This window comes from Thalia democratica, chromosome 4 (genome assembly GCF_965202585.1).
Source record: "Thalia democratica chromosome 4, ktThaDemo2.hap1.1, whole genome shotgun sequence".
Lineage (NCBI taxonomy): Eukaryota > Metazoa > Chordata > Thaliacea > Salpida > Salpidae > Thalia > Thalia democratica.
This window is the reverse complement of record NC_139168.1, coordinates 20,467,646-20,481,042: the sequence shown is the minus strand read 5'-3', so window position 1 is coordinate 20,481,042 and position 13,397 is coordinate 20,467,646. Positions and strand designations below refer to the sequence as shown.

Below are 13,397 nucleotides of genomic sequence, written 5' to 3'. Positions count from 1 at the left end.
TTTGCTTTTCATGTGCAGCTCAAGAATATCTAATTTAAACTTCAAAATTTTAAAAACCTTCCCCCCTTCTGCCCCTTTACTAGTTATTGCCCCCGACTTACTAAAAACGCCCACTATCGGAAACCCCGGTTTAAATGCACACATGAACTTGATTATTGTTTCCCGCATGATAAACTTCAAGACAAAAACTTCAAGAAATACTATTTAGAGTTTTTTTTTTATTTAACTTACATCTTGCAATCGACACCTTGTGACGCAAGAGTAAAAATGAAAAGTTGGTAAATTCCCCTCAAGTAAAAACAATTGGCTGACTACAATTTTGATTAAACTATTACTCCTCACAGCTCCATCATTTAACATAAATACTAATTAAACAAGTAACAAACCTGTAGAGATGGGAACATGATTGCTCCCTCTATTTTACATATATAACAAATTCTATACACTGTCTGATTATAATTTAAGCTACATGCCTGTCAGGTAAATTATTTAATACAAAATTTAGTAAAGCAACAAACCTGCAGTGATGCGAACATGATCATTTCCTCCTCTGTGCAATCCAACTCCTCACACACCAGACTCCACTTTGCTTGCTCGTACAACTGGTTGATACGCACTGAATCGTACTGTTGAAACAATAAATAATTACAAAATATAATTATAAGAAATTAATTTAGCTTGCTCGTACAACTGGTTGATACGCACTGAATCGTACTGTTGAAACAATAAATAATTACAAAATATAATTATAAGAAATTAATTTTGCTTGCTCGTACAATTGGTTTATGCGGACATAATCGTACTGTTGAAAATAATGTAAACATTACTTGTAAAGTTTAACAAAATCTGATTTCAATATACTGATTTCGCTTCTTAACATAATTAGTTGGTACGCACAGAGTCGTGCTGTTGAAATGAAAAACAATTATAAAATTTATACTATATAAATTTAATGTATTTATTTTTTCTCAAAACGCTTTGAATACACATTATTATACTGCTTTTGTTTCATTTTGCAAGGCAATTCCAAATAATATGAGTTTATAAATAAACTGATCATTAGTATAAAAGGTTGGCAGGGGCATGGTTGCCACAGATCTAGCTGAGAAATTTTTTTTCAAAAACCCCCATTTTCTCCTAACTTTTCCTGACTTTTGTCATTTTTTAAGCTTTTCCTGACATTTCCTGACCTTGTGGCAACCCTGCAGGGTTAAGCAGTACTGTAAGTGGTACATATTAGCGGTTTATTTGGTAGTTGTGCAAACTATATTTTGAACAGTTTATTAATATTTTATCTTGAGTACGCAAAGTCATGCAGTTTGGCAGCGTGCAAAGTGCTTGGTGGAGCGACAGGTTGCTTAATTTACAATGAACTAGTTTACAGTGCCAGTATAAATTTATGAACCACACAGCTAATGTTGCTAAATGCAAGCCGTTGAAAATCAAATACCTGTTAAAGTAATTAGCGAATTGTGAAATGTGTGGTACAATGAGTTTCGACTATACAACTTTGGTCACAGGACCACAAGCTAAAGACAAAATGAAACCCGAGTTTAGTTCTCATTAAAATTCTTAAGTCAGTTATTATTTAAAGAGTTTCAATGAAACATAGACACTGATTTCAGACTACCTTTAAGATAGTGGCCCAGAATTTAAGTTGAAGTTAAAACTGGTTGTACCATGTGTTTTACAATAAAAATTTCTTTTTATAAAATTAAACTTTGACAGCATATATTTAATTAGTTTATTTTAATTTAAACAAACAAAAATTGAAAAGTAATGCAAAATAAGTTTGTAGTACATATTTCTAAAAACATAAAAAAGAAATGAGAAATTTCGGATTTTTCAAATTTTAAAACCTATTTTATTTAAAATGACTCATAAACTATTTAATATTGTGGTTAATACGGGCTAGACTTTGGAAAAAAATTAGTCATTTAATAACTAATTCAAGTCTAAACAATGACGTTACAATTTAATATGCTGACAAATTATGTTAAAAGCTTAAATAAAATAATTTATTTGTATTACTTAATACAGGTAGAAATTTTAAGACTTTAAAGTTATTTTTTAACAAAGTTTTTAAACACTATAATTAAACTCAATACTTTTTTAATTCTAAAAAGAAGTTATAATTTTTTTGAGCTGTTTATAATTTTCTAAATTTTTAAATACATATGTTACAACCTTGTAGTTTATAATAAGAAAGTTAAGAATAAACTTTTATAATAAAATTTAAAAATTCAACAAAATACATTTGTGCTATTTACACAATAACATGATTAATACGTCACAGGTCATTTAAGTTAAACTTCATAATTAACTTTTTTTTAATGAGTAAAAAGTATTGTATAAGCAAACATGCTAAATTTTGTTGAGTTTCAAAACAAATATAAACTACAGAGCAATACGGTTATGTAAAAACACAATAATAATCATAACAAAAATAATTATTTTAAATTATTTACATAAAACTTGACATAAATTTAAATTTCATTTAGGCTTGATAAAATTTTATTTTGTACATTGTACTTTTAATACTTATATGTTATATAACAAGATATAGTATATCGATTTGTATAAGATTTTAACAACTTATTAATTTTAAGTTACAGTTTTTTCTTTAATTTATAATAAACAGATAAAATTTGTTTTCAACTTTCTCCAGTTATGCTATTACAAAAAATTTATATTTAGACAAACTCAATACACGCCGAAAAAAAGACATCTGAAAAGCACAATGCCAGAATTAAAGTATTATCCATTGTATTTAGTTAAGAACAGGAGAATAAAACTGTTTAAATAAGCTCAAGAAGTTCGATTAAAACAACAACTGGTTTTGAGAAATAATTTTCAATATAATTCCAACATTTTATTCAAACACTTATACACCTTTATATAGTCATACACGTATTTGTGCAACGATTTAAAACACGGAAATCTAATTTAATGTAACGTTAAATAAATAAAAATTTTGTGCGATTAAGGTGTATTTTATAGTATTAACTGTTTTAATTTAATTTGAAAATGTAAATTGTGCACGTAATGTGAGTTAAAACTTTTTATGGAAAACGTATAGGCTGTGTTTTTTTATATGTTAATTTGGAAAAGTAAAGCGAACTTTTGATGAAAATCAAAGTAAAAACATATAAAAATACAATTACAACAAATATAAAAAAGAGAATAGTATAACTATACAACTGGAAAATAAACTAATACCAAATAACTTTACTATGAGTGTAACTAAGTTTTAAGTATATGTGTTTTTAAGTTAAGAAACATATTCAAAATAAAATAAGTAGTAAGTTTTAGCATATTTAACAGTAAACAAGTGGGAAAATTGTTTTTATTTAAAATTTAAAAATAAATTTAAACAAACTAAAATTTAATAAATAGGCGGCAGTTTTCATAGAAACTCTAAGCATTAAGGAAACTTAAAAAACGTTTATGTATAAAGATCAGGAAACAAATTAAACTTAACTGTATAAATGTAACTTCTACAAGGTCAGTGCAAAATGGATAAAAGTTACTAAAAATTTGTTTCAAAAATTTATACACAGATCAGGAAACAAATTAAACTTAACTGTTTAAATCGAACTAAAGCTCTTTTAAACTTAAAAAGTTTTAAGGAAATAACAAGAAGACTAGTGCAAAATATATAAAAGAAGTTTTAAAAAAAATTCAAATAAATTTAAGAAAAGAAAAATTTATTCTATTAATAAAAGAAAACAAAAATTAAAAAAGTTTTGCAGTAATATTTTTTACTAAATTTTTACCAAGATTGTTTATTTAAAATCAAAAATCCGAAAAAAATTAAAACTAAAACTGTATACAGGAAAGAAAATAAATTTGAATGTTTTTTTTTTGAGGAAACTAAAAATAAACTTGATTTGAAAATCATCAAAAAGCAAACATCAAACACAATTTGATCATAAACTTAATAAAAAAATCAAAAGTTGAAAAGCGTTAAAATTTCAAAGAAATTAAACACTTTTATGTTACAAGCAATAGAAAAAACTATATAAAGAAGATTGAGAATAAATATAAACTAAAATTAAAAAGGAGCAATTTCAGACTTCATACATCAAGGAACATAAAATCTTCCTATTCAATTCAAAAACAAATTAAAATGCTAAATTGGAAACACTTTTGACACTAAAAATTCAAAAAGAGCAATTTGAAACTTCACACTCTGAGGAAACTCAAACCTTCCTGCTCAAACTGTTAAATTAGAAAAACTTTTGAAACGAAAAATCATAAAATTTAGCAACATCAAAGTTGAAGGAAATTCAAAGTAAAAAGTGAAGTTATAATGAAATATCAAGCGAGCTAGCAACATGACCATATATGGTAACAACAAGCTTGCTACACGCAGAAGACCGCTCAATCAAAATTAGACAGGTTTTATTGGTTGTATTTGCAAAAAAAAATTGTATTTTTTTACTTAATAAAAAAAAAATAGTATTTATTTTGATACAAACAATAAATTGTTAGTTTTTAATAATGGTTAAAACTTTTTTTTTGATTGAAACTAACCTGTTAAACAAAATAATTAAATAATAAACAAACTAAACAGGTCGTATTGATTGTATTATCAAAAAATAAAAAAAATTCTATTTAAACTCATTGAATAATTAAATCACTACTGATAAAAACAATAACTGTCTAATTTGCTTTATTTTATGCAACTTTTTAAAAGTACTTGCTTAGACAGACTACATTAGACTTAACTTTGTTGAATAAAATTGTAGGTTGTATTGGTTGTATTTAAAAAAAATTAAAACTTGTATTAAAACTTAAAAAACTTGTACATTTATTTATATTTAAACAGTAGCTTTCATGACAATACGAAACTATAAAAATATAATTATTTATAGACTTAGTCGAATTTTTATTAACTTATACAATGTAAAAGTAACTTTATGGCTGATTGTTTAAGAAACAACAAAACTGACATTCAAAAAACGGCATGAAGTCACAAAAAGCAAACATTTTTGGGTGGGGACCCAAAACTTGTAAGGTCAAACCAAAAACAAACATATTTTGAATATAAAAAAGTACAATACGTCTAAATAAAAGCCATAACACAAATGTAAACCACAGTTGAATGAATACTGAATGATCAATCACTTTTCTTTTGAACTTAAAACAATGGTTTCGACAGAGTCGTAACAAGAGGTTAATAAAAAGGACTAGATATAGTGGCGAATGTTAAATAAACAAAGCAAAAGTAAACGATGCCGACTTCAAATAGTAGGTTAAATAAACAAAACAAAAACTGTTTGCCGGCAAAATGGTATAGAAAACAAACACATTGTTTTTGGAGACATCTTGTAGTGTGCTTTTTGGTTGAAAATTCTGAAACCCATGTCATATTATTTGTGAAGGTAAGAAATTAATTTAAACCAAAAACAGTTTCAAATTTTCATAGTTTTATTTTTGCTAAATTATTGTTTAGATTAGTATCTAAGTTTAAGTTAATTAATAACCTAAGAACTTAAAAGGAAATTTATAATACTATAAACTTGATACTAAAACATAAAAAAAATAAATATGCAAAATATAAACACTTATTTCTTAGTCAATCTACCTCATACGATTGAAGTTTGTTTTCAACACAGAAAATCAGATTATTTACAATTATTTTAATAAATAAATACAAGTAAATACGAAAAGAGGCTTGGCTAAAATACTTGTTGTAAGCTGAAATCAGTCATGCGTGTAAATATTTACCTTACTAGTAGTAGAAGTGAAGTTTAGCTCGATTATTTGACAAATATTTGCAAAGATAATAACGGATACAAGAATTTATTTAAACTTTTTAACTAAATTTTGGCATGTAAAAAGTAAATGAACTTACAAATTATCTTTATTTCAATATAGGTTTGAAAGAAAAAAAACTTTCAAAGTATGCTAAAAATTTGAAAAACTAAACAAATTCTTAATGTAAATTTAGTTGTCAACAGCAAAATAAACTTTTTGTTCTTATTTAACATTATAACAACTGTTTACACAAATTAAACCAGCAGTGCTTCCAAGAAAACTCAAAAACAAACGGATTTTCAAGCCCATTAAAGGATTACTCTTTTTATACCAGATTGACGTTTAAAAGCTACTTTAGTGCTAGCTTGCACTCTAATTGACCCTACTATTAAATCTATAAAAACTTGATCAAACAGTTTTCTGGTAAAACTTGTAAAAAAATTGTGTTTGAAGCAAAATTCCAGAGAAATATTTTGAATACCAGCAGTTTGCAGCAGTGAAAACAGTGAAGCGATTGCGTTGTGTTTGGTATTTTGTTTGTGCTTTGAGTAAACTATATACCGTTTTATATGGTAGTTTGAATTATGTTTTTTTAACTTGTTTGGATGGTAAAACTTATGAAAACAAAAGAACATTTTTCAGTTAAACATTTTTCAGCTTAGCTAATAAAGGCTTAGCTTTTTTTAAATAGTAAAAATCATATATTTATTCTTAATAAAAACCCTGTGTCCCTTTTTTAGGTAAATATTTTTAAATTTGTAAATTATATCGACCAAGACATAACTTCTATAAAAACTACAACATTATACTTAACATTAAAAAAGGCTGTCATCATTTTGAAATTTAATCCATGCGAAAGTTATAAAAATCTAAACAGAGCACATTCGCGATAAAGGTTTATGGTAAAAGCTTACAGTGGATAAAATTAACAAATACCATTTAAGGGAAAATATTTCAAATGCCATTTACTGTACCAATATTTGAACTGTGTGCAAGTTATTTAAGATTTTGTCAAACTGAAACTTTATTTATCAAGTAGTAAACATGTTTGTGTCCACAGTACAATTTTTGAATGAGAATCTATAAAACTTGTAAAGAATGAATTTTTAAAGCTTTTTATAAATAGTTTAAAAAATTCTGTTTATTAATATAAACCGTCTACCAAAAATTTGGAACATAGATTGAAAATACAGTACTTTATTTATTCAAGTTTAATGTTTTACATTTTTACAAACATAAAACAAACAACTTAGTTGTGTGAATGTTTAAAAAGTGGTTTTGTAAGGAAATCTGATTAGTTTCGCTACAAATAGGAATTTTTGAATTTAATTCATGTTCAGATACATTTTTGTCATTTGTACACAGTTTTTGTACAAGATTTTGATTTTAGAAATGCTTAAATTAAGAATTTAGATACAGACATAAACTGTAAAAAGTAATAAACTTTATAAAGTGTATTACAAACATTTTTACTTAAATAATTAATATGATAACTTCTTAATGATATTCTATGTCCAAGATTACTTTTTGAATTTAGTGCAGTTTTCTTACCAGTTTTTTGATAAAAAGCTTTAAAATTAACTATTTTATTTTTTCAAACTTAATTTATTAAACATAACAACATTTTGTTTCTTAGTAAGGTACAAACAAAAATGACTAAAATGGAGCGTAAAACAAACTCTTCACATTTAAGCTTTTACATGAATTAAAGAGCTTATTTACAGTGGTATGTAAACCGGAAGCATCTTTACTTACACACAAACACAAAAGTGGTTTTGTAGAAATACTGGCAATGCCTGCATACTTAACTTCTGTGCATTTTATACTTTGAACAAGAAATAAGGTTTAAAATTTTTAACTTTATACAACCAAAGTTTATGAAGGAAATAGAATAATAACTTGCTTTTCTATCGATTTTAAAATCAGTTTAAGCCTTTAAAAAAGGTAAATTTTGACTGACTTTATGACAAACATTCAAGTTTAAAAAGTAAATTTTATAAATTGGTTGACAGACAATTAATTTAAATTACTTTTTCTTGTTTATTTAATACCTATGTATTGAATGCACTTTAAAGCAAGAACATCAAAGCATTTTTACATTAAAATAAACCATTTCAAGGAATGATTGATGATTTTCTAAACAAACTTTTCAACTTCAAGCAAACTGTATGTATACAGTGGTTTTTAATTGAACTGAAACACGGCTTAATTAGACAAACAAACTGTGGGCTGGACTTTTTATCTTTACAACTTCAATTCAGCTTTAAATGATGTTTGTTCTTATACCAAATAAAGAAATGAAGCAAAAGGCTATGTTCAATTATTTTCTTCCAAAATTATTTTTTCTTAATGTTGTAATAAGCTATAATTTGAATAATTTTTCTATTGTTTTGTAAGTAATACAAAGTTCAACTTAAAAAATCTTGCATTTTTTTTAATGAATTAAGGACATGTTTTTAATTTATTTTGGTTTTAGTAACTATTCAACAATCAATAAAGTAGCTATAACTGGAAATAATTTAATACTTTTATACAAGTTTTATTACTCTTCTCAAAGCTTGTTTGAAAACCTCTACAGAATTAAAATTTTACAATTGATACATCAAACCAAGTAAATACAAGTGCATTAACAACTTTAACAGCTTCAAAGCAACAATGTGTTCAATTTGTCATCACATAATTACTACGCCTACCAAGGTTGTGCCAAATATTGTTGAAGAGAATATGATGCTATTGAAGTCAAACAGGAGAATAAACCATATATCATACATGTTTTAAATACTTTAGTAGAACATTTTAAATTATTTTATATATGTAGTATCTTATCAAAATGTATAGTCTCTTAAAAAATGTTTTTAAACAATAATTTTACCATACAAGTAAAATTTTAAAATAATCATAAATTATGCTTTTTTAAATACTTTATTTCTGTTGATTTGTATCATAAATATATGAAGACCCTTATAAATATTTCAACAAAAAACCTACTAAAGTTATTTTAAATAAATAAGCTTTAAAAAACTTTTGACGCAACTAGAAATTAAAACATAAATAATTACAAAATAACTTATTCAAATTCATCTAGTATATTTCATACTTTGAAAATTTTAGAGACAACTAATATTTTCAAATGTCTTTCTACCTACACCCTCTTAACAAACAAAATGTGCTATATACGGGTGAAATTTAATGCACATATGAGACCTTTGTATCCAAACAAAAGTTGAATGGTGGACAAATCAATAAACTTTTTATTAACAACAGGGTATTACTGCGCAAATAATAAGCAAATGTTATACATCATGAAATCGGAAAATAAACATATTTATCACGTTTTATGCTATTGTTTATTGTTACAATAACAAAATTTGTTATTTCATTAACAGAGATCATTTACAGTTTGAACATTAAATTACGAGTTTTTGTGGTTATATTTCAGTTTTCAATTACAAAAAGCTTTTTGTATATTCACGTAACAGAACATATTAACAAATAGAATTTTTGTTGTAATGTTTTAAAACAATATTTTTGAATAAGATACATCCAAGAAAACTTGTTTTATACAAAAAACCAACCTTTGGATTAAAGTAAGCTTTAACTTATCATTAAAACAAAAATATTGTAATGAATTTACAATCTACCACTACAGTCAAAACAGTTACCTATCATGAAAACAACCTTGGCAAAGTAGCTATTAACTTACCATTTAAATAAAAATTATTATAAAAGTATTGTTTTACAATCTAAAACACTCGTACCATCTATTTATTTACCTAAACACCAACCTTGGGGTCATACTTAAAAAATTCGTATAATTTTTTGATTAAGAGAATCGTATAATTTTTTGATCAAAAAAATTGTAAAATTTTAAATTAGAAAACAACAGTTTCTAGAACAAGTATAGTTCAAATACTTATAATAAGTTAATAAAAAGCAACCAACCTTGGGATCGAGATCGAAGAAAGCAAAATACTTGAACCTGAGGTAGATGATCGAGTTTTCCTCCACCCCCTGTTCCATGAGGCACCTGAAACTGTCCAACCATCTATTAAATAATGTTTAAATTATTATGAAATCAACAATACATAATACTATAACTTTAAGTTTTGTTAGACATCTGGAACTTCCCAACCATATATATATTAAATAATGTTAAAATTATTATAAAATTACATAACAAAAATTAAAATAAATAATACTATAACTTATAAGTTTTATTAGACATCTTAAACTGTCCAGCCATTGTATATTAAATAATGTTAGAATTATATAAGAAAAAATCACAATAAATAATACTATAACTTTCAGTTTTACGAGACATCTGGAACTTCCCAACCATATGTATATCAAATAACATTAAAATTGTTATAAAATTACATACAACAAAAAATTACAATAAACAACACCAGTTCCATGAGGCACCTGGAACTGTCCAACCATCTGTATATTAAATTAAAATATTTTTAAATTTTTTAAAAAAAATACAATAATTTTAAATATTGTTTAAATTATTATAAAATTACATATAACAAAAAATTACAACAAATAGTACTATAACTTTAAATTTTATTAGACATCTTAAACTGTCCAGCCATCTGTATACTAAATAATGTTAGAATTATATAAGAAAAAATCACAATAAATAATACTATAGATACTACAACTTTAAGTTTTATTAGAAATCTGGAACTGTCTAACCATATGTATGTTTAATAAGAATTATAAGTATTTCTATTATTTTTTTTATTCATGTTATGTGTCAAGCCATCTGTATATTAAATAAGATTAAAACACTAAAGAGATTGTGTTGATTGTTTATTAATATTTAAATAAAGAAAGTTGTCGTGATTGTTAAGTATTGTTGTAATATTAAACAAAGTAGCTTAAAATCATGGGTACTTAATATTTAGCTGTTTAATGCATCAGACTCCTTGAACTGTATGTGAATTTGTAAGAAAAAATAATTAAATACTATAAATATTTACACTCGTATTTATCTTAGTAAATTTTACGACTTGTACTAATCGAGTTTAACAGGATAATATAATATCATTACCTATACATTTATTTATTTTTGAAATTACTATCGGATTTTCACATTTGACTTTTTTTTGTTATTTAGCACCTAAAAGGTCACAAATATATATGACCTGTTTGAAATTCTATTACATATTTTTTTTATTTAAATCACTTAGAGTATTAAAACATTCTATCAAACTAAAGTAATATAAAGTGTAACTTCAAACTATTTTATTAAATCATTAAAATTAAACTCAAATACAAAATGAAAACTGATATCTAATTACAGCATATCATTAAGTACCAAACACAACAACGTTCTAAGATTAAGGCTAATTGCTAAATAAACAAAGTTTTTCCACAAAACTAGATAAAATTATATTTACGAGAACCTTAATCTTTTTAACAAACACAACTTTCGGTTTTAAAAAAAATTAAACAAAAGTACACACTGTATTAACATCACTTATTTATTAGTTTTCATCTTTAGATCGAATTCCGCAATAAAGCAGACTTTGAAGTTATTCTCGGAAAAAAAAAAGTTATTAATAATAAAGTAAAAATAGATCTAGGCTTAAGATACTATTTATCAAAAAATAAACTTTACAAAAAAAGCTAACTTACATAAATTTGTAATTATAATTCCAGCAAATGAAAAATTAAATTTAATGGTTGAAACTTTGTTACATAACTCAAAATTTATCTCGAAAAACGTAGTTTATTAATACTAAATTTCATATATTGAAATATGTCGACTTAAAGTATCAAATTATATAGTCAAACTAGACTTTGCACTTTAGGGTACAAATAATTGACTTTAATGAAAGGGTTTTGGTGTAGCATAACGCTAGATCATGGTTATTAAGTGAAAATGTATTCAATTTTGAACTTGAAAAAAGATTAAGTTTTATGTGAAAAACTGCTTCGGCTTAACTTGAGCATTATACTCTTATTTTTTGACAACTTTTTTTATAAATGTCTTTTTAATAATTAAAATTAAGTTTTTGAGTGAGTTTATTTTATAATAGTAATAAAATATGCTTTCTTTCAAATATAACTATTAAATTTTTAGCACCTAAACTAGTTTAATATAACAACAACTATCAATACAGTAAATACCAAAAGGTTCATATGTATTATACTATGAACTTGAAAGTAGGATTAACTTTTATAATATAACAATACTTGAATAAGTACCGTATAAAGTGCTGTATTTTGAAAAACTATAGTGATAAATATTTGCTTATTTTTAACTGTTTTGAAAAATTAAAATGTTTTGTTCGAAGAACATATCAAATTAACCACTTTAATTAAAAATTACTTGTAATATTTATTTGCTTTTAATGTTTTTTCCTGATACTGCATGAAATTTATTTTTTTTACGTTTTCTAAGTTCAAACTTTTACTAAAAAAAACTTGTTTTACAACCAAATCAATCATTTTATTTAGCTAACTTGAGCTTTTTTTATAAACACTTTAAAAAATAACTATAAGCTGTTGTTCAATTGGCTTAGTAAAATACCCATCACTATAGAAATTTATAGTAATTTTGATAGCTGAGTGTTATCTGTTAAATTGTGTTTGAAACCTTTTAACAAACAAGACTTTCTAGTAAAAAATAAATGTATATCCTGTTAAATTTATAATAACAAAAAATGCATGCTTAGTTACTAGTTTTGATTGTGAACTGAAATTCATTTGTTTTGAAAATTTCACACATAAATTACACTTTTTAATTTATATTTTGATGACTATTATACTATTTATGTCGTTTGTTAATGTTCAAACTACACTTTCTTTTCACTGAAACCTAACAATGACTATTTTTATATTCATAACTTAATTATTTTTTTTCTACTATAAAAACTACTCAAACTGGACATTATAAGTTAATCCAGTACACTTTTGTAACGAATTCACACGACAATTATTATCAAATAAGTTATCAATGAACTTGTATGCATTCTGTGTGGGAATAATAAACTTGGTAGTACAATTGATATGTGAGAAACAACTGTGTGAGAAATACTTTGTAATTGTGAATGAACAAATACTGTAAATTATATGAATTCTTTTCATTATTACAATCACATGAAAAACAATAATCACAATTTCATAAATTTATATCTTTATATACTTTTTTTTCCGGTAAACTATTTTATATGCTTTTATTTAAATATTTTAATTACATTGTCAAAAATTTTTTATATGGCGTGTTTTAAGTAAAAAGTATTTATGATTTGGAGACACTTGATTCCTATTTTGTTTTTAAACTACACAACAAAATCAACGTTTTAAACTAAAATTAAAAGGAAATTTAAAAAGGTTTATTTTAAACTTTGTTTGGTACTTTTAAACTATTTAAAAAAAAAGTAAAAGCTAAATTTAAAATAAACACTAATAATATGTAAACAATTACATAAGAGAATAGATTTTATTTTAATCAGTAAATAACTATAAAATTATAACAAATACAATTTTGAATCAGTTTAAAATAAACTAATTCATAAAAATTAAAGATAGCAGTTAACTTTTTTTTTAAACTTACGCAATCAGTCCATTTTCTGGGATACTTTATTTTATTTAATTATAATCATAAAATTCAAACTTTTAAC

General features: G+C 24.5%; 1 protein-coding gene across 1 annotated transcript in view; it reads right to left on the bottom strand.

The window, feature by feature from the left end:
- LOC145835226 (fermitin family homolog 2-like) overlaps positions 1-13,397 on the bottom strand; it is a 42,960-nt gene that overhangs the window by 18,691 nt on the left and 10,872 nt on the right. The window contains exons 7-8 of the mRNA XM_082942786.1: positions 9,706-9,808; positions 519-626 (exon numbers count right to left, since the gene is read on the bottom strand). Of these exons, the coding sequence (XP_082798912.1) occupies positions 519-626; positions 9,706-9,808 (211 nt within the window). The remainder of the gene's footprint in view (positions 1-518; positions 627-9,705; positions 9,809-13,397) is intronic.